General features: G+C 50.9%; 1 protein-coding gene across 3 annotated transcripts in view; it reads left to right on the top strand.

Annotated features, from left to right (window-relative positions):
- NEK5 (NIMA related kinase 5) overlaps positions 1 to 20,966 on the top strand; it is a 1,893,692-nt gene that overhangs the window by 231,632 nt on the left and 1,641,094 nt on the right. For all 3 annotated transcript variants that reach the window (XM_069639859.1, XM_069639857.1, XM_069639858.1), the window contains one exon: positions 9,717 to 9,813. In XM_069639859.1, coding sequence (XP_069495960.1) covers positions 9,717 to 9,813 — 97 coding nt within the window. The remainder of the gene's footprint in view (positions 1 to 9,716; positions 9,814 to 20,966) is intronic.

Here is a 20,966-nt window from a genome sequence, read left to right as displayed (position 1 = left end):
CTGTAAATGAAAGTGTCGTGGGTGGACCCTGGATATTTGGCATATACTGAGGTGATGATTCCCTTGGCATCACATACTATCTGCACGTTGATGGAATGCCAGTGCTTGCGGTTTCTATAGATGTGCTCAGATGCCCTGGGGGGACGTAGAGCCACATGGGTGCAATCAATGGCACCTTGCACTTTGGGGAATTGTGCCACCCCATAGAAATCCTGGACAGCAGCCTGCCTTTCTTCAGGTGTTCTGGGCAGGTATATGTGTCTGCGGACTGATGGGCGTGCAGTCATGATGGCCAACACCTGGTGTAGGCAGCGTGACTGTGTGGCCTGTGACACCCCCCCCACTATAGCACTTGTCCGCTGGAATGATCCAGTGGCCAAGAAGTGCAGTACATTGAGGACCTTCTCCAGGGGGCTGAATGCTTGGGAGCACAGGGTGGGTGATGTGTGGTCATCCTCCCACTCACTCACCAGGTCGAGTATTATGTGAGGTGGAAACCTGTACCTCCCATACACCTGGTCATCAGGCATCCCAAAAAGGCTGGTTCTGGGTGTAAAGATTCTGGGCCTGACTATCCTCCTCCTCCTCCTCCTGCGGTATCCCACGACCACTGCTGCTAGGAACGGTATATTCATCTTGGCGTCTGAGCTTGTTTGTTGTTTGCGCGTACTTTTATGCTGCATGGGTCCACGTACGCCTGCTTCCTGCTGGCGTACGTGTTTCCGGATTAGCGCGTCTTTTTTGGCGCACGCATTATCCCCGTTCGATTCCATGAATACGTGTTGTCGACGCGCGTGTGGGCGTTCCGCGCATTTGCCTCCTGTACTTCCCCCATGACGCCCACATTTTCACGCGTTGTTCCCCATTCCGTGTGTTACGCCCCCTGTTCCGCCTACTTTTGTTGTGTTCGCTGCGCTATGTGTGCTGAGCGCACGCTGTTTGGAGACATGTGCGCCAGCGTGCGCCACGCAGAATTTTAGTGCACATCCATGGATTTACACGCGCACGGACTTCCATGAATCGCTGTGTGTGGGTTTTGCTGCGATTTTCGCACCTGCACTGCGATTCGCACGCTTGCGCCGAAAATTTCAGCGCACATTAATTCCATGAATCGGCCTCTAAATATGTTGTTATGGGCACTTCTATAATTTCAGTGCAAACAAATACATACATCATCAGCAATACATCACAAGCAAATGTTGGTGTTTCGCATAGCGTTAAGGAGTTTTGAGTTTATTGAAGGGGTGTCTGAATATGTAAGAGGTAAGTGCTCCCAAAACTGTAACTTTTATTGTGTTCACAAAACTCAAAGCTGACTTAATATTTTGTGATCTGTGATGAATCGTGGGAATTTGTCCATTCTCCCAAAGGGGGAGCACCCACCTATGAGGCTCGGGAGGTGAGCCCGCTCCCCAACAACCTTCTTAGGGGTCGAGCAAGTGCAACCTCACTGGGAGATACTACCCCTTTGGGGACAAGGACTCACGTTCCTGTGAGGAACTCCCTACAGAACATTCCAACAATACCTCTTCAAACTCATCCAGTATAGCATAGGCGACCAGGGGCATCCCCGTCTGGTACCCCTGCTGAGTTGCCAGGTATCTGAGATTATGGATCCTGTTTTAACTCTCGCCACGGGGGTGTGTATAACAACTGGACCCTCCTGATATACCCCGGTCCCATTTCGTATCCCCTCAGGGCTGCTTTCAACCAAGGCCATCGCACAGAGTCAAAGGCTTTGACCGCGTCTAGCGACACAATGGCCAGCTCACCCGTATCTTCCTCAGTGTGGTCAATGATGTGGTGTAGCCTCCTATGGTTATCTGTGATGTTCCTGCCGGGGACATATCCCGTCTGGTCTGGGTGTATCAGCTTACCGATCACCCTCTTCAGCCTATTGGCCAGCACTGCCGTAAGTATTTTGCTGTCCTGATTCAGCATGGACAAGGGTCTGTAAGACCCACACTCCGCGGCCGGCTTGCCTGGATTTAGGAGTGGGATGACCATCGCCTCGCGAAGGGACAATGGCAGTTCCCCCTGCTCATAGGCCTCCTTGAACATAGCAAGCAGTGGCTGAAGTAGCTCCTGTTTGTATGTCTTGTAAAACTCGCTCGGCAACCCGTCCGTTCCGGGTGCCTTACACGTGGGCAAATGTTGGATCACCACCTCCAGCTCTTCCGAGGTGATAGGGGCGTCCAGTTCCACGCGTTCTAGGTCGTCCGGGGTGGGCAGCTCTATGTCCTCTAACGTGCCCAGTATGTCTTTGCTCCTATCCTCCCCTGCATCCTCATATAAGTGTCTGTAAAACTTGAGGAACTCCTCGTTCACCCCCTCCTGAGTATTACAGATGTGACCTTCCTCATCCCTTATCTCACTGATCACTGTGCGGGGGGGTTTCACTCTTATACAGCCAGGCCAGCAATCTACCCGGCTTATCGCCCCCCTGCGTGTAGCCTCGCCGCATAGTTCTTGTAATTTAGTCTACATAGCCTATCCCAGAGTCCACTGCAGCTTAACTGTAGGTCTTTTATCTTATCGCTATTCTTCCGGGCGGTAGCCTCATGTCGCGTGAGGCCCTCCAACTCCCTTTCTGTTTCCTGAAGTTCCCTTTCAATGCCCCCCTGGAGCCCTTTAGATTTCGAAATGGCTACTCCACGCACCACCACCTTGAACGCCTCCCATACTGTTCCAACCAAGCGCACACTGCCCATGTTTATATGAAAATATTCCTCGATGGCCTCCCTCAAGTCCTCCCGGAACCCCTCATCTTGTAATGCCTCAGTCCTAAGTCTCCATGTCGGGATCCGCGCTCTGGGGGGTTGGTGTCACCACTCTACCACCAAAGGCGAGTCATCAGATAGTACCCGGGCCTTGTATTCTGCTCCCACCATTTCTCCCGCTATCTCAGCCGCTACGAACACATAATCTAGCCTCGTGTGCAGGTCATGTGGTGCTGCATAGTGGGAGTATTGCCTATCTATTGGATGCAACCTTCTCCACACGTCTTCTAGGCCTAGATCTTTTAACAATGTCCCCAGTGCTTTGGCCGCCGGCGCCAGCTTCCCCGCTTTGTCGGCTGACCTATCCATTTTGGGATTCAGGGTGCAATTAAAGTCCCCTCCCCACACCACCGCACCCCCAACCAGGGGGCTAATTTTGCTGTAAAGGGACCTAAAATAAGCCGCTGTATCATGATTGGGGGCGTACAGATTTATGATATGCACTTCCCTTTTCTCCAGGAGTCCTGTCACCGCCACCATTCTGCCCTCTGGGTCTACCGTTGATCTAAGCGCCTGGAGCGGCACGTGCGGCGCCACCCAAGTGATAACCCCCTCTAGCGTACGCAGAATACGTAGCTCCCACAACATGTCCCCTCCATTTTCGCCTGACAACCTCCAACTTCTCCCTTGTGAGATGAGTCTCCTGCAACAGAGCCACATCAATGTGCATCCTTTTTAGATACAGCATCACTTTGTTACGTTTCAGATAGCTGTTAAGGCCCCGTACATTCCAGGTCACAATTCTGAGGTTACCCGATGCCATCTACTCGGTTTGTTCCCATCCCACCTCTCCCTTCAATGCTTCCCTTGATGGTTTGTTTTCCGGCTCTCTCCCCTCCCCTCTCAACAGTTTCCCCCCTCCCTGTTCCCCAACTCCCATCCACTGCACACAACCCAGCCCCTCCCCCCACCCTACCCTACCCCAACAAATGCCCAGCTCCATCCCTGGATCTCAGGCCCACCCGCGTCTGGTCCTGTCCCGTCGCCGAGGACTAGGACCCCGCGGGGCGTCACTGATCTAACAGTGACCTAACTAAGTATATTACTATTGGGAACAAGGGATGCCTCCCAGGAGCTCCCAGTCGTCTATTTTAGGATTGGTGCGTCCAGCGGGTCCAGCCCGTTGATACTACAACACACTCCCCACAAGCTTAATACAACTCTATAATCAAGTCCCAATGTCTTGGCCATGTCACCCTAGGTGCCACAGCCGTCTGCCACTTATCTCCTGCAGCCCCCATCTGGACATCCGGTTCCTGGGGTCGGCCCTGCATGTCCATTGCCTCGGTCGGCGTCTCGAAAAAAAGGGATCTGTTCTTATAAAACACTTTCAACTTGGCTGGGTAGAGCAACATGTAGCGATGGCCTGCTTCCTTCAGCCTCCTTTTCACCGATCCAAAGTTCATCCTACTACTGTCAAGGATGGCACTCTATTAAGAGTGGCACAGGACACCCAGAAAGGGTTTGGGTGGTTGTGCCAAATAAAGTGGACAGATAAGAACACACAGAGCGGAAAGGAAAGAGAACGAAGAGTAGGCAAGAGAAAAGATACAGAATGAATACCCTCTTGGGGTGTATGCAGATATAGGAAAAGAGTATTCCACGAACCTTGGAAATACTCTAGCCTTCTGCACAGTTTGCTATAACAGAGGCCCACGCTATTTGCTCATGACTTGGAACAGCAGCTATGGGTGTCTGTAATGTAGAAACGAGACAAGGGAAGGGGCAGAGGTTGACTGATGGGAACCAACAGACCAGCTCTGTACAAAAGGGTCTACAAACAGTACAAGAGAAGATACTACAGACAAATCCAGGAAAGGAGGTGATAGCAAACTAGCAGAAGGATATGAAGGGAAAGTCGAGTAACAGGATAGGATAGCAAAGGACAGTAAGGTACAAGGTAGAGAGCTCAGAGGAGCAGGAAAGCAGTGAGTAAGCCCACAGGAGTAGGACTGTAAGGTAGAAAGCCCAGAGGAAAAGGGCTTAGGGCAGCAGAGTAAAGCAGACTGCACGGCAAGGATCCCAGAAGGGCCGGCAGTAAGGAGTGAACCCTGAGGGGCAGGGTCGCTGAACGAAGAAGGTAGCAGAGGACTGTAGAGGGCTACTAGGCCGAGAACCCAGCGGAAAAGGTAGGTAGTAGGCAGCGGAGCGTGATAAGCTGCAAAGTAGGAAGGCCCAGAGGACAAGGGCTAAGGCAGCCGGAGTGAGGTAGGCTGCAGAGCAGGGAGCCCAGAGTACAAGGGCTAAGGCAGCCGGAGTGAGGCAGGCTGTAGAGCAGGGAGCCCAAAGGACAAGGGGTTAGGCAGCCGGAGTGAGGCAGGCTGTAGAGCAGGGAGCCCAGAGGACAAGGGCTAAGGCAGCCGGAGTGAGGCAGGCTGTAGAGCAGGGAGCCCAGAGGACAAGGGCTAAGGCAGCCGGAGTGAGGCAGGCTGCAGAGCAGGGAGCCCAGAGGACAAGGGCTGAGGCTGGGAAGCAGCAGAGCGTGATCAGCGGCAATGTAGAGAGCCCGCAGGGCAAGGGCGGAGACTGGAAGGCAGCAGAGCGTGATCAGCTGCAATGTGGAGAGCCCGGCAATGCAAGGGCGGAGGCTGGAAGGCAGCAGAGCGTGATCGGCTGCAATGTGGAGAGCCCCGCAGGGCGAGGGCGGAGGCTGAAAGGCAGCAGAGCGTGATCGGCTGCAATGTGGAGAGCCCGGAGGAGCAGGGCTGTGAGGAAGGGAGCCTGGAAGGCTATGGCTGGAGGCAGCAGGGTGGAGCAAGCAACAAGGCAGGGAGCCCAGAGGAGCTGGACTGAGGCAGGGAGCCCAAAAGGCTAGGGATGTAGGCAGCAGGGTGTAGCAAGCTGCAAGGCAGGGTCCAAGCAGGAGTGATGGTAAACAGCATACAAGGATCCCAAGACAGACGCGAAAGGTGGAGGAAGGACTCTCAATGCAAGAGGCCGAGCCACTGCAGGCAGCAGCCTTTTATACTGCCTAGCCCAGCACAGAGGCAGGCTAATTGGTTGCACCTGGCTAAGCACACCTGCAGGCAATCCGCCACCTCCCTTTCTGTTCCTAGGCTGGTGGAAGCAGGGCAAGTCCCTAGGGCTTCTGGGGGGTGTAGTTCCTTTGATGACAAATAGGAACAGCCAGGAATCGATGTTTGTAGCCAGGTGCATTGTGGTATACGTAGTTTGTTGGAGTCTGTTGTAAATAAATGATAAGCAAATAGTCCATATTGAGCGTAAATGGATGCGCCCATGGCGCAAGCATGACAACTACGCTGTACAAGCAGTGTATAGTCGGGGTAGGCCGTGATTTTTGCGGAACCCTTTTCGATCGTTCCTCCCCTCTGGAAAAATTTGAGGATCTTCTCCCGATCCCGATAGTTCAGGATCTTTGCGATCAGCGGCCGCGGGGGGGGGCTCCAGGGGGCGGTCTCCTTGTCAACGCCCTGTGCGCACTTTCAACCGCGAACCCCTGGGTCAGCACCCCACCTGTTATCTCCTGTAAAATCATGGATTCCACGTATTCTGTGAGGTTTGACCCTTCCATACCTTCCGGCAGGCCCACTATACGGATGTTATTACGTCTGGCGCGCCCTTCTGCTTGCTCAGCTCTGTCCTCCAGATTGCCCACCCGTAGCACGAGGGCATGGAGCTCCTTTCCATGTGCGGCACACGCCTCCGTGTTTGGGGCCATCTCCTTCTCCAAGGCCCCAGTGCGCTCCGCAATCGTTCGCACGTCCTGCCTCAGCAGGTTCACCTCCTCCTGGACCGCTCCGATCTTGAGGTCCAGGCCCTCATGCAGCTCTTTCATTGCCTGGCCCAACTTAGTCTCCCAGGCCACCTTTAAGTCTACGATCGCTGCCAGCACCTCCTGGATCGTGCCCGGTGTTTCCACCGTTGCCGTGGGGGTCTCCTTGCTCTTGCCCCCCTCTGCTTCTGGGGGAGACCTGGCGTAGGTCTCCATCGTAGACTGTCGGATCCTGGGTCTAACCACTTTAGAGGACATCCTGCTATGTTAACTGGGCGAGGGCCTGCCGTGCCTCCCTCCGCACAAAGGTCCACGTGGTCACGGACCACTCTCAGCAGGCCAAGCATGTACTTGTATGTACTTGTCTCTTCTCTCGCGCCCAGAGTGGGCCGTCTCCTCCCATGTGCTCGTACCCTCTTGGTGTCGTGGCCCAGTCTCTGTCGTGTTCCTTCCGTGGCCAGTGCTCGAGTGCGTCACCTATTCGCCGCACTCCCTTTGTTCCCCCTCTTCCGCGATCCCAAGGCTATCCGGCCCACAATGCCCAGGCCCAGAAGGGCCGCTTTAAGTGCAGGGGATCAGCAATTGTCTTGCGTCGGCCTCAATCACCTGGCCTGCGCCGATGTTTCGCTGTGGAAAACTGCAGCCACCACCGCCCGCTCGTTCGCGTCGGCCCCAGGATCCGCGGCCACCCAACCGGTGCGCTGCCACAATGAGTCCTCCTGGGTTCCGCCGGCATTCGATCCGATTACGCTGCGGGCCCAGCGTCGGTTACCAATGTGCTCGATGAGTCTCGGCAATGCCCAGTCCATAGGTTGCACCAGCTCCGGGTACGTGTGCCCACAGATGTGCGCCGCCTCAGTGAAGCAACAGCGCTTTCTGGTCCAGTGCCGCGGTCTGCTTCTAATCGCTGGTCTTGGAGTTCGATGCAGGGGCTTTACAGGACCTACATCTCGTGACCCCTGTTGTCCTCTTTGTCTCTGCCGCCATCTTGCTCCACTCGCCGATCCGGGGCCCGCGGCACGCAGACGAGTATAACTCAGTGTCCTCACCCTCCACTCGCATCAAAGTTACAGCGAGTGTAGCCATCATCTTCGCCCGCATGGGCATTATTTTCCAGTGCCGTCCGGTTCCCGTGCACGCACTTCTCCTCCAGGATCATTGAAGGATCAGCGGAGCTCCACGAGAGCACGTGCCTTTACATGGCCGTCCAAGCCACGCCCCCCGGAATGAGCTTCATTATTGAAGTGCTCATGTTCACCCCAGCCACGGAGAAGAAATTAGCAGACTGCAATATAGAAGAGTGAATGAGAATCAAGGCTCGACTGCTCATACTGGTATCTGACAAGATAAAGGAAGTCTAATTAAAGAGGCGAGACATAACAGAAAAGAAAAGCCTAAAGATAAGGATGGAAGAGAGAATAAATGTAAACCTACATTTCAGAGGGAAACCAAAGACTGTGAACTGTACAATAGAGGGGAGAGTTCTAAGGATTGGATAGCTATACCTTGAGCAGTGAGAAGAACAAATATAAGTAAAATAGTTAAAGAAAAGAACAAGATAGGAACAGAACATTGTTATCAAAGAGAGAAGTCACAAAAGAACATTGTTATCAAAGAGAGAAGACACAAAAGTATGTGTTGATAAACACTTTAAATGAACTGTATGTGTTGATAAAAACAGTCACCAGGAACTACTTGAATATAGTTTATTGAACTGAACTTTGTGAGAAACAAATCCTCAGGAGGAGGGAGACATTCACCTGTCTTTAGTTATTAAAATAGTGGAAGGGTCAGAAAGGGTTAGCTCGGACGGTGAACAGATACTATTAAGACTTTCACTGACGAATGACGAGCATCTTAGCTAGTTTTGTTAGGTAGGCAAGCCTAATAGTATAGGGAAAGGTAGGCATTTATTCTTTTATTGAATACATATTTCAGTGATATGGATTATTAGAGTCTGCATCCTTCTTCTGACCCACCACAGATCCCATTTAAGTTTCATCTGGATATTTTAGGTGTACGTGTTGGGTGCGAAGTGTGAAAGCGGATATATGGAGTAAGAATGCATATGTAGTTGAAGAGTATTTTGAATTGAGAAAAAATATATTCATAAACGATTTTGTGAAATGTTAATTTCCTGTCTTGCTTGGAGTTACTCTGTCAGACCACCACTTTTGAGGAGAAAATTGCTCTTTTTACAGAATTGGGCGCATTTTACCGAGCTTTCTTGACAGTAGTAAGTTACACCTGCTTTCTATGGGATAGTATAAGTTACGACCACATTTCGAAGCAACTTACACATGTGGGAACCTAAGCCAAAAAGCAAGGGATGGGTTTGTGCACAAACATTCTGCATATTTAAAGTTCATTCTTTTAATGGCAGTGAAAAAAGCAGGAATAAATAATATTTTGCCCAGAAAAAAAAATGAAATCAAGAAAAGAGTTATCATTCAGTTCAAACAGGCTATTAGAGCAGAACTGAGAAAATATGTCAAGTGTAGGGGGCTGAGATGAACACCCTTGTTCCTACTTCAAAATAAAATGTTGTGAACAAGAAAAAATAAAATAAAACCACCACATTATGAGGAATATCAGCCCTTACATATTTTTACATTTAAACTACCACACCATAATTTTACATTATTATACAAAAATAAATTAGAAAAATAAAAATAATTGCATTGTTACAAACACTCTATACACCCTAACTTAATAACACTTCAAAAACATATTCGGATTAAAAATGATAAAAACTACTTCTTTCTTGAGAGAACAATACACATTAGAATTAACCTTTTTCCTGTTATTTCTGAATAAAGATAGACTTTTTAACAAAAATCGACAAGTTTGAAACTATTTTTTTAAAATGACTATTTGTTACAAAGGATGCAGTGTTATTACATGGTTTCTATTTTTAATTTGGCAGATTATCAACGTCAGACATTTTGTTGTGTTGACACCTTACTTGCTGGGTGCATATATATACCTTGAAGTTTAGAATGCCACACATTTATACAAATGTATCATCCATTATTTTTGTCTCATGATTTTTAATTCAGCGTTATTCTAGGAATGTGTTGTCTCTGGCCTCAGCTATTAGCCATGCTCAACTACAATTGTGTCTCTAATGTTCAAGATAAGTAAACAAATTGAAATCTTTTCACTCCTGCAAATATGTTGTTCTTTCTGAATTTTGCTTATAGATGCCACAAAAAGAAAAGGAAGCATCCCATAAAGAAGTTACTCTTCTGGCCAAGATGAAGCACCCAAACATTGTAACCTTTTTCAACTCTATTGAAGGTTTGTGACTTTGTAGCAATTTGGGATATCTGTGTTGACAAGTTTGAAGAATTACTCATAGAAATCAAAGTTACTTTCCATTTTCCCATCTTGAGAGACGGGAGCGGATTTCTTCTAGTCATGTGTCCAGAAAGCAAGTAGGGCAATTTATTTCCAAAACTATATTTGTACAATTTCATATTTCATTCACATGCAGGAGCAAATACAAGTACATAACAGCAAACGCCTACAAGAATTGTGCCACACCCACCTTCCTCTATAGTTTCAAGAAGTACTGCAATCCAAAATATTTAAATCAATTGGTTCAATATTACCATTATTTTTTTAAACTATTTTTATTAGTTTTATTTCAACAAACAGCACAAACCAAATTTGCAGTGCATATAATAGCATTTTGAATTTTCATCACTCCTATGTCCACTGCTTCTCCCGTTCCCTCCCCCCAATCGAGCCTACTCTTCTTCATGTTCTATTCTCTTGTCTTGCAGTAGGGTTTCCTCTTCCATGGTCCCTGTTGGGTCCGTCTCTATTGGGTCCCGATCATTCGATCGGTCTTGCGGGGGCCCAAATATCGTAGCTATTAGATATTTCCAGGCTGTCAGGGTTCCAGCCTCCTCCTCCCCCCCCCCGGAACCACTGGCTTCCTGCCATACTGTAATTTCAGCTTCGGCCCATTTTTGTAAGTGTTTCCACCATATTTCTATTGTTGGTCTATGGCATGCCTTCCACCCCATAGCGATTCTTCGCTTTGCGAGTACATACGCCGGATCTTTTAGTTTGCTTACATTCTTGAGTTTACCTGGTCTAGGAAACCCTCCTATCAGGCAAGCCCACACTGTATCCTCCACTATCTTAATCCCTTTCTCTTCCAGTTTATGTGCAACTTCTCCCCAAAACTTTCAATTACTGGACATGCCCAGAACATATGCACCATTCCAGCGTTTTCTTTGTCACATTTGGGGCATGCTTGTCGTTCTGCGTTTTTAAATTTGGCTATCATTTGGGGTGTCATATACGCCCTGTGGGTCATGTATAACTGTATCTGTTGTAATCTTGCATTCCTTGACACTTGTTTATGGTACCCTTGGGCTCGCTCCCACATCCCATCACTCATTGGGGCACCCACCTCCTCTTCCCAGTCCTGTCTCAGTTGTACCACCCCCTTTCCCGCTTTAGACATCATCAGCTCATATATCCTAGATATCTCATGTCCTCCTTCTGCTATGTCATATATTGTATCTATGGAGGCATCCGGTTGGTCTTCTACTACCACTTTGGACCATGTCTCTTTGATTCGCCGCATGGTATGTGATATATTGTCCCGTGTGTAGCCCCGTTTCCTCCTCCAGCATCTCAGTCTTTTATCTTCCCCTCCTGCCATATATCTCCCATTGTAGCTATCCCGACTGGTTCCCAGTGCTTCCTAATCGTCATCCGTAATTGCTTTTCTTTTCCTGTCAATGCAAATAGTGGCACTTGCGGGGAACACAGGGATGGGTTCTCCATTACCCGGCAGGCCCTACTTCATATCTCCCACCCTATTATCATCATCTTTGGGCGCCCTTCCATCTCCGATCTGGGCAACCACACCATTTATTTTAAAAAGTATGGGACGCAGTCCAGTCGAAACAGTCTGGACTCTGAGGTTGGTTCTTCAGAGAGCCATTTCGCTACGTATTGTATCTGGCTTGCTATATAGTAAATCTTATAATTTGGCAGTTTTATACCCCCTTTCTCGTGTGGGTTTTGTAACTTCCAAAGGGCCACTCTGTTCCTCGTCCCATGCCAGAGGAATTCCCTGCATATGCTATGTATGCTAGCAAAGAATCGCCTTGGTATCAGGTATGGGATGTTCCCAAAGTAATGCAAAAGTCTTGGCAGGACCACCATTTTCAGCATTGCCCCTCGTCCCATCATCGCCAAGGGGAGCTTTACCCGGAACTTCATACAATTCTCAATGCTCTTAATCGCCTTCTCAGCGTTATGCTGGTGCTTTGCCTCCACCGTATGGTATAGGTCTATCGAAATGTGCTGACCTCCCATGGTATCTGCAAGACGGGTAACTGATCGAACAGGATCCCTTTGTATCTGCCCAGTGGAAATATACAAGACTTTTTAAGATTCACAGCTATGCCAGACAGCCTTTCAAATCGCTCCATCACTTCCAGAACATACTGGAGGTTTTCTTCTGGGTAGCGTAGATACAACAGCATATCATCTGCGTACAGGGAGATTAAGTGAGGTTCTCCTTTTATGGTGACGCCTATTACGTCATACTGTTGCCTCAGGTATATCGCCTGGGGCTCTAGGGCTAAGATATACAGCATGGGGGACCACGGGCAGCCATGTCTAGTACCTCTACTAAGTTGCCACCTCTCTGATATTACTGCTCCTGTTTTGACCCTGGCCAGCGACACGCTATATAATAGTTTGGCCCATTTAAGATACCCAGGTCCTATTCCATAATTGGTCAGGGTCGCAATCAGCCAAGGCCATTTAACAGAGTCAAAGGCCTTTATTGCGTCCAGCGATACTATTGCCATCTCGCCCGCATCCCCATTCGCATGTTCAATGACTCGGTGGAGTCGTCTGAGATTATTAGGGACATAGCCAGTCTGGTCAGGGTGTATTAATTTATCAATGATATTCCTCATTCTGTTTGCATAGACTGCCGTTAGTATTTTACTGTCCTGATTCAGCATTGACAGCGGTCTATATGAGCCGCAATCATTGCTGGGCTTGTTGGGTTTAGGGAGTGGTATGATAATCGCCTCTCTTAGGGACTCTGGTAGTCTTCCCACTTCGTATGCCTCATTTAGCTTCTCTAAAAGCGGGGGGAGCACCTCGTTCTTGTACATTTTATAAAATTCACTAGGGAGTCCGTCCGCCCCAGAGTCTTGCTGGTGGGTAGCTGCACCACTACCTATTCCAGTTCATCTAGAGTAATCAGAGCATCCAGCTCCTCTCGCTCTTCTGCGCTAATTTGCGGCAACCCAATGTCTTCCAGTGAGGTAAAAGTAAGCCGGAAAGAGACTGCGCCAAATCTTTGCAGAAAAATGTTTATTATTCAAAAGAAATGCCCTTAAAAACGATGACACGTGTTTCGGTCCTCCAAGGACCTTTTAGATTTTTAGCAACTTTGCGATCGGACGCTTGTATTGGGATGAGCAGGTATTAACCCATTCAATATATCAAAGCTTGTTTTTCACATTGTGTGACAAGGGCATTCATATGATTCCAAGACAAACTATTAGCCCTGATTTGAAAAAGGTCCTTGGAGGACCGAAACACGTGTCATCGTTTTGAAGGGCATTTCTTTTGAATAATAAACATTTTTCTGCAAAGATTTGGCGCAGTCTCTTTCCGGGTTACTTTTACCTCACAATATCTTTCAAGGGGTCTTTCACTTGGCTAAACCCTACACCTGGTGAGACGCGACTCCATGGATTTTATGTACTGATTAAAGCAACTTTGATTTTCTTTCATCACTATCAGATGTCGCCAAGTTAGACCAAACCTTTTAAGCCGAGACTTTTTAATGAACCAATGTCTTCCAGTGTTTCTCTTATTTCCGTGCAATTACTCCCCTCTTCATCACCGTACAGGAGTCGATAACAGTCTGCAAATTCCTGGTTAGCGCCTTCTTGGGTGTCCTCTATGCGCCCATCCTACTTCGTTATCGTTCTGATTGTGGGTCTAGGGGTCTCGCTCTTATATAACCATGCCAGGGCCCTCCCCGGTTTGTCCCCTCCTGCATGCTGTCTCTCTATATACTTTTTATAATTGAGATTGCACAGTCTCTCCCAGTGCCCAGCGCATTTTTGTTGCAGCCCGAGTATTGCTTCATTATCCTCTGTAGTATTAGTTCCCCTTTTTAACGCTATTTCTAGGTCTGTTTCCGCCTCTTATAATTCTGCTAAAATCCCTCCTTTAGTCCCTTGGGTTTTGCATTGGCTATCCCCCTCACTACCACTTTGAAGGCTTCCCAGAGCATACCCGCTGTCTCTACACTGCCAGTGTTAATCTCAAAATAGTTTACTATTTCCTCTCTCAGATCCTCCCTGAAAATAGTATCTTTCAACGCCTCTGCTCTGAGGCGCCATTTCGGTATCCTTGCTCTCGGGGGTCGATATTCCCATACCAGTATCAATGGCGAGTGGTCTGAAAGGACCCTCGCTTTATATTCTGTCTGCGCTATTTTTGTCATTAGCTCCTGTGTGACAAACAAATAGTCCAGCCTCGTATGTAGGTTTTGTGGAGCTGACTAATGCGAGTATTACCTGTCCTGTAGGTGGCACGACCTCCATGCATCCTCGAACCCTAAGTCCATTAACAGTGACTGCAACGTCCTAGCGGCTGGAGTGGGTCTATCTATTTTGCTAACTGATCTATCTATTTTCGGGTTTAGTGCACAGTTAGTCTCCTCCCCAAATCACCGCCCCCCCTAAGCACATGCTGGGTTTATCATATAGAGTCCTAAAGTATGCCGCCGTATCCTGGTTCGGGGCATATCTGTTTATAAGGTTTATTTCCTTGTTTTCCACCAGCCCTCTTATTATAACCATTCTCCCGTCTGCCTCAACTGTGGATTCCAATAGCTGAAATGGGACATGCAGTGCCACCCAGGTAATAACCCCTCTAGCATAGGCGGAATATGTTGCGCCTACAACAGTCCCCCTCCACTTCTTCCGGATCACCTCCAGCTTTTCTTGTGTGAGGTGGGTCTCTTGTATTAAGGCTATGTCTATTTTCTATCTATGCAGGTACAGCATAACCTTATTCCTTTTTAAATAGCTATTGAGCCCTCTAAGGTTCCAAGTAATTACTTTTAGGTCCCCCATAATGTAGTCCGATTCCACTCCTCCCTCCGCAAGTACAGTCCATGTCTAGGTTTTTCCCCATTTACGCGTAGGCTCGTTCCCCAATATAAACTTCCCCTAACTATAAACACTTCCACTTCACCACCCTCTCTCCCGGCCTCCTCCTTTCCCGACCCCAACTCTTCCCCAACTCCCCCCCCTACTCCTCCCGCCCCAACTTACCCTTCAACAACCCCCTCTTGTCTCTACCCTTCCCCAACTGTTGCCCTGCTCCATCCCTGGATCTCAGGCACCCCTGCATCTAGCCCTTTTCCAGCAATTGCCGTACTCACGGCCCAGCAGGGAGATATCGCCCTAGTGGCGGTCCTACTACTTTAACTCCCGGGGGTAGGTTGTCTTCGTCTTGTGACTCCAATTTTACTCATCATGCAAAGCGCGCTTAACACCGCCCATTTTACTTTTTACAATCTATATTCCAGTCCAACATGTTCAGGTGTCACGAATTACAGTTTCCCATTACTATCTCTGCTAGCAGCTCCGTTGTTATCTGTTCTACAGTCTCTGCCCCCGTCCCTCCCCTCCCGCCTCTTATCATGCATGGCATTGAAATCACTTATCGTGTCCCTCTCCGCCTTGTTCCTCATCTCGCTCCGGGCAGCCATGTGCGTCCAACCATGTCGCCACATCCTCCGGGGTGTCAAAAAAGTGCGCTTTGCCTTTGTGTAAAATTTTGAGCTTTGCGGGATACAAGAGCATGTATTTGAATCCAGCTGTGGGCAATCTCCTCTTGATCGCCAAATAGCTATAGCGCTGTCTCTGCACCAGCATGGTGTCGTCAGGGTATGCAGTGATGGTCGCAGAAGCCTTTGTTATCGTCCCTCCTTTCCGAAAGAATTCCAAGATCTTCTCTCTGTGCCTGTAGTTCAGGATCTTCGCTATAATTGTGTCATGATCTCTGCTTCCAAAAGGTCAGGGTTTTCCCAACTCCCTTGGAAGCAGATCCATAACCCAGGTTCCGAGAGCCAACCAGTCCCAATTGGGACCTTTTGGACCCAGTCCTGGCGCCAGTGGCACCAGGCTCATAAATGTGTCCAGTCCCAGCGCTGGAAGCGCCGGGCTCATAATGCTTGGGTGGACTTACCTGCAGCAGACCATGCTGCTTACTTGCCTGCCAGCTGAGCCTCTGATCCTCTTCTGTTTGGAACTACTTTTGCTGTTGGGTGGGGCAGGAGCCACTCCCTAGATTCAGAACACTGGAACTCTTCTGGAAAGCAGGAACTCTTTTCTTACCTAGGCGTGGCTGTGGAAGGAGACACCTAAGCACTACAGGAGGCTATTTAAACCACACCCGGTGGATGAATCTTGCTTTGCATTTGCGTGTCTTCTGCATCGGATCCTGGGCCTAAGGAAAAAGGCTTACCATCCTGAATCCAGTCTTCAGCAACACCTATAAAGACAAGAAAGAACAGGTTAGCATTCCGGCATCTGAAAGACAAAGGCTTACCTACTCTTCGTGCGCTCCGGAGGTCTTCACACTGCATTCCGGCATCTGAAAGACAAAAGCTTACCGACTCTTCGCACTCTCCGGAGGCCTTCGGCGCTGCATCCTGCATCTGAAAGACAAAACAAGGTGCGTTTAAAGACATTGGGGAACTTTAATACTCACGTGCCATTACTCCTTTCCACATCAACCCCAGTGGGTATTCCGGGAACCCTGCAGCCGCTCCGAACTCGTACCTGCAAAATAAAAGACAGTTAGAGCGCATCGTGAAGCAGGCAACAAGCGCTTACTTACGTGCTTCCAGGCGCTTCTATTCATCATACGGACTCCATCTTCAACTCACTTCAGCCCGTCATCCGCCATCGCCGGAACCTGCAAAATAAGAGACATCATTGCTAAAGACTTTAAAGACAATAGAATTACTCGAAACTTACCGTTCGTGCAGTAAACGACGGACAGCAGTCCTCTGAAGTCAAGAGGCCTGCGCTACCGATCCAGTGAAGAAACTGATTACAGCACCCTGCCCCGAGGCAGATGGAGAGCTCGGCATTCACTTACTTAAGGTGAGAGCGTTAACCTTTGGGGGTCTACAGGAGAGCAAAAAGGGAAGAGATAGGGACACCCCCAATAACCCCAGTTCATTAATCCCATATTTTCTGTCTGCAGACATCTTACTCTTGAAGTCAGGCATACAGTGCACAGAGGTCCAGCCCAAAGAGCCAACCGGGTGCTACACATCACCTTTGAAGATACGGTAGTCGCCCAGTCAAGACCGGCGCCTCTGCAAGAATCAGGTGAGCGTTACAGATTGCTCGAGGGGGGGCTCCGGGTTGCGGTTTCCTCATCAGGGCCCTGTGCGCGCGTTCGATTGCGAACCCTTGGGAGAGCTTACTAGCTCCTATTTCCTGTATAATCATGTTCTCCAGCATGGAGTCTGGCATGGATTCACATGCTCATGAATATTCCCCGTCGTCAGGCTGGGAATCCTCGGTAAAGAAAAAATTAGTATCATTTTCGTTTCTGATCTGTCTTTCTCAGTAGTAACCAATCACTGGTCTCTGGTTCATACTGCCCCCAGCCAATGACTGCCCTCTCCCTAAGCCCCGCCTCTGGCAGCCATCCTCAGATTTTTACCGCATGCTCAAGTGTTGGGAGTCCTCGTGTTTAGCTCTCGAGCTTTTGCTGCGTTTACGCGCTTTTTCAGAGTGGTCTACTAAGTCCTGTGAGGGCGCCCCGGTGACGGGGGCCCAACAGAAGGCAAAGCACCACGAGTCCGCGGGCACCGGGAGCGCCGAACGGTCAGGCTCCTCGGCTGCCAGGCAGGGCGCATCCTCTCCAGCGCCATCAACCACGAGCCAACGCTCTGGCTCAGGGAAGAGGAAGGCCGAGAACCCGGCGAAGCTTCTGGAGAGGCCCCATTTGAGCTCGAAGGATCCGGCCGAGGGGGAGCGAGGCGGTGACCCTCCCCTCAAGGTGAAGGCCACAGGCCCACATAAGGTGGTAAAGGCCTTGATTCACCCGGCCAAGGCCTCGGGGCCCAGAGTCTCCCTGCCTCCGCGGAGGGAAGCCTCTTTCAGACCCATCGAAAAGACCCCTGTGAAGACCCCGGCGGAAAAAGAGGGGGGGCGGTGGCCATTGTGGACACAGACACAGCATCCGAGGAGGAGCTGGTAGAAGTCTTAGAGGGCCTCGACGAGGGCGTCGAAGAGACCCGTTCCCACTGGAGGGATCCCGACGAAGGTGACGACGAGAGCGACGGCGGCACCGGCGAGGGTCCTAGTCACCCATCGCTCCCGTCGCTTCCGGAGCCGCAGGACAACTCGGCTGCCATTTTGTTGGCAATACAATCCGTATGTTCGGACATAAAGACGAGATTGCCCTTACGGAGGAGCCAGAGCCAGGCCCGGCGGGAAGCCCCCCAAACAAGAGAAGACGGATCCATCCAGCCTCGCCTTTTCAGCCCTCGCAACCTACTCAACCTTTGCCCACGTCCCCCATCCGGGGGGATGACACGGGAAAGGACACGGCCACGACGGGTACTGACGACGACGGCGGTGACAACAGGACGGAGCTCCCATCGCCCCCAGGCCGGGCCTCTCCGCCCGACGAGATCGGATCCTTCCATGCAATGATCGCCAGGGCATCCGAGCCTTTTCAGCTCTGCCCCGAAGAGAAGAAGAAGGAAGGTTTCCTTTACCAACGGCGCGAGGTCAAGAGGAAAACAGTCCTCGCCGTGCCTCTGCTGGATGACATCTGGGACGAGGGCCTCACCCTTCTCAAGAACCCATCTACGACGCCTGTCAAGAGGGATCGGTACGAGAAGAAGTACCGGGTCCCCAACGCAGCCCCTTTGTACCTCAGGGCACAACCAACCCCTGACTCGGTCGTCTCAGCGGCGGCCAAGAAGAAAGCGGGGGGGCATCGGCCTCAACGTCAACTTCCCCGCAGGACGGCAAAGGAAAGAAGCTGGACACAATGGGACGATGAGTTATCTCGTCGGCGGCAACAACGATTAAGGCGGCCAACGCCCTCGCGATCGTGGCTCGCTACGACAGGGAGTTATGGTACAAGATCGCCCCGCTGTTGGACTTCCTACCGGACGACAAGAGGGCCGAGGCCCTGGAGATCTTGCAAGAAGGCGAAGTGGCGTCGGACCATGCCATAACGGTGGCAGCAACATTGCCGACACCGGTTTCCGCCAGCTAGGCAACGGCGTTTGCCTTAGACGACGAGGGTGGCTCAAGGCGACGGATTTCCGCCAGGACGTACAAGCCAAAGTTTTGGACATGCCGTTCGACGGGAACAATCTCTTTGGGAAAACAGTGGATGAGTCCCTCCAAGCCATCAAGGCGGACACGGAGACAGCTAAGGCCCTAGGCGTTCTCCGGCAATGAAGGTCTTCCTTTCGGAGCACCGGAGGCAAGCAGGGTGCCTCCAAGGGCTTCGGCGGTGGCTCCTCTACGTACCGCCAAGCGGCCCGCTCCTCGTCGCAGGAAGCCTATAGAGGACAAGGCAAGTCAGGTGGACCCTGCCGTCGTCGCCAAGGAGGCCAAGGTGGCAAGGCGTCCTCCAAGCAGGATTGAACTGACCGTGGTGTCGGGCCCCCACCGAAGCATCCCGGTGGGAGACCGGCTGGCGAAGTTCGTCAACGTGCGGTCCACCTCCACCGACCGTTGGGTGCTGGACGCCCTGGCCCAGGGGCACGCCCTCGAATTTCAAAAGAAGTGCCCCCGCATTCCACCCGGGGTCAGGAAGGAAAATCACGTCCCTCAACTGCTATCGGAGGTAAGGGCGATGCTCAAAAAAGGTGCCATCAAGCTCGTCCCGAAGAGGCTCCGGAGCTCCGGAGTATAGTCAAGGTACTTCCTCGTGAAAAAGAAGACAGGAGGATGGCGACCCATCCTGGACCTGCGACGACTGAACAAGTACATCAAGGCACAGAAGTTCCGGATGGTCACCCTCCAGCACGTGCTGGGACAGATAGAGGAGGGCGATTTTCTGTCGTCGCTGGATTTGGAGGATGCATACTTTCACATCCCCATTTTAAAAGGACACCGAAAGTTCCTCAGGTTCGTGGTCCAAGGGCGGCACTACCAGTTCAAGGCCCACCCGTTCGGACTGAAATCGGCACCCAGGGTTTTCACCAAGTGCCTCGCTCAAGTGGCGGCGCGGCTGCGCTTACAGGGGATCCACGTCTACCCCTACCCGGACAATTGGCTCATCCGTGCAAGGACAAGGGAGCTCGCTGTGGAACACACAGGGAAGACCGTCCAGCTACTCACGGACCTGGGGTTCTCCATCAACTTCCCCAAGTCTCACCTGGTCCCCTCACAAGTCGCACTGTTTCTGGGAGCCAAGCTCGACACAGTGGCGCGTCTGGCCTCACCGTCGGAGGAAAGGACAAAGGCCATCCCAGGCAAGGTGCAGAGTCTGCTGGCCACGGACATGGCCAAGGTGAGGTCCATCAAGTCCCTCCTCGGGATGATGTCCTCTTGAATATATCTCGTGCGCCTGTGCAGGCTCCGGATGCGCCCTCTACAGGAGTTCCTCGACGCCCGGTGGATACAAGCAACGGGCAGCTTCGAAGACAGGAACCCTCTCAACAAGACCTTTCGTCTAGCGATCCGGTGGTGGGGCACCCACGGTCATCTGGTGGCAGGAACAGATTTTCAGATCCCCGCCCACCAGGTGACGGTGATGACGGATGCCTCCCTGGAGTGGTGGAGAGCGCACACCGGAGACCTTCACGCGAGAGGCCTTTGGCTCCCGGAGGAAAAGCCGCTCCACATCAACATCCTGGAGCTCCGGGCAGTTTTCTGGGCCCTCAGGTCCTTTCTCCTGTCCCTCAAGGGCAAGGTAGTGAGGATCTTCACCGACAACATCACCACGATGTTTTACATCCGGAAGCAGGGTGGAACCAGGTCCCCAGCCCTATCCAAGGAAGCCCAGGATCTGTGGCATTGGGCCGTTGCTCAAGGGATGTTTCTGGTGCCGTTTCATCTGGCAGGGATAAAAAACACCATCGCCGACTCACTCAGCAGAGAGCTGCGCTTGTGCCACGAGTGAGATCTACGCCAGGACCAAGTGGACCAACTCTTTCAGCGATGGGGCAAACCCCAGATCGACCTGTTCGCGACGGCGACGAACTCCAAGTACCAGAGGTTCGCCAGCAGGTTTCCGCAACTGAGGAGCATGGGCAATGCTTTCTCTTTCCCCTGGGATGGCCTGTTCCTATATGCGTTCCCTCCGTTGCCGTTGCTGCTCTGACTCATCAACCAGCTCAAGAAGTCCCGGTGCAGGATGATCCTCGTCGCACCGGCGTGGTCGAGACA

This window comes from Ambystoma mexicanum, chromosome 7q (assembly GCF_040938575.1).
Source record: "Ambystoma mexicanum isolate Mex_15411 chromosome 7q, UKY_AmexF1_1, whole genome shotgun sequence".
NCBI classification, from domain to species: Eukaryota; Metazoa; Chordata; class Amphibia; order Caudata; family Ambystomatidae; genus Ambystoma; species Ambystoma mexicanum.
Note: the sequence above shows the minus strand (reverse complement) of the source record. Positions and strands in the feature narration are given on the sequence as shown.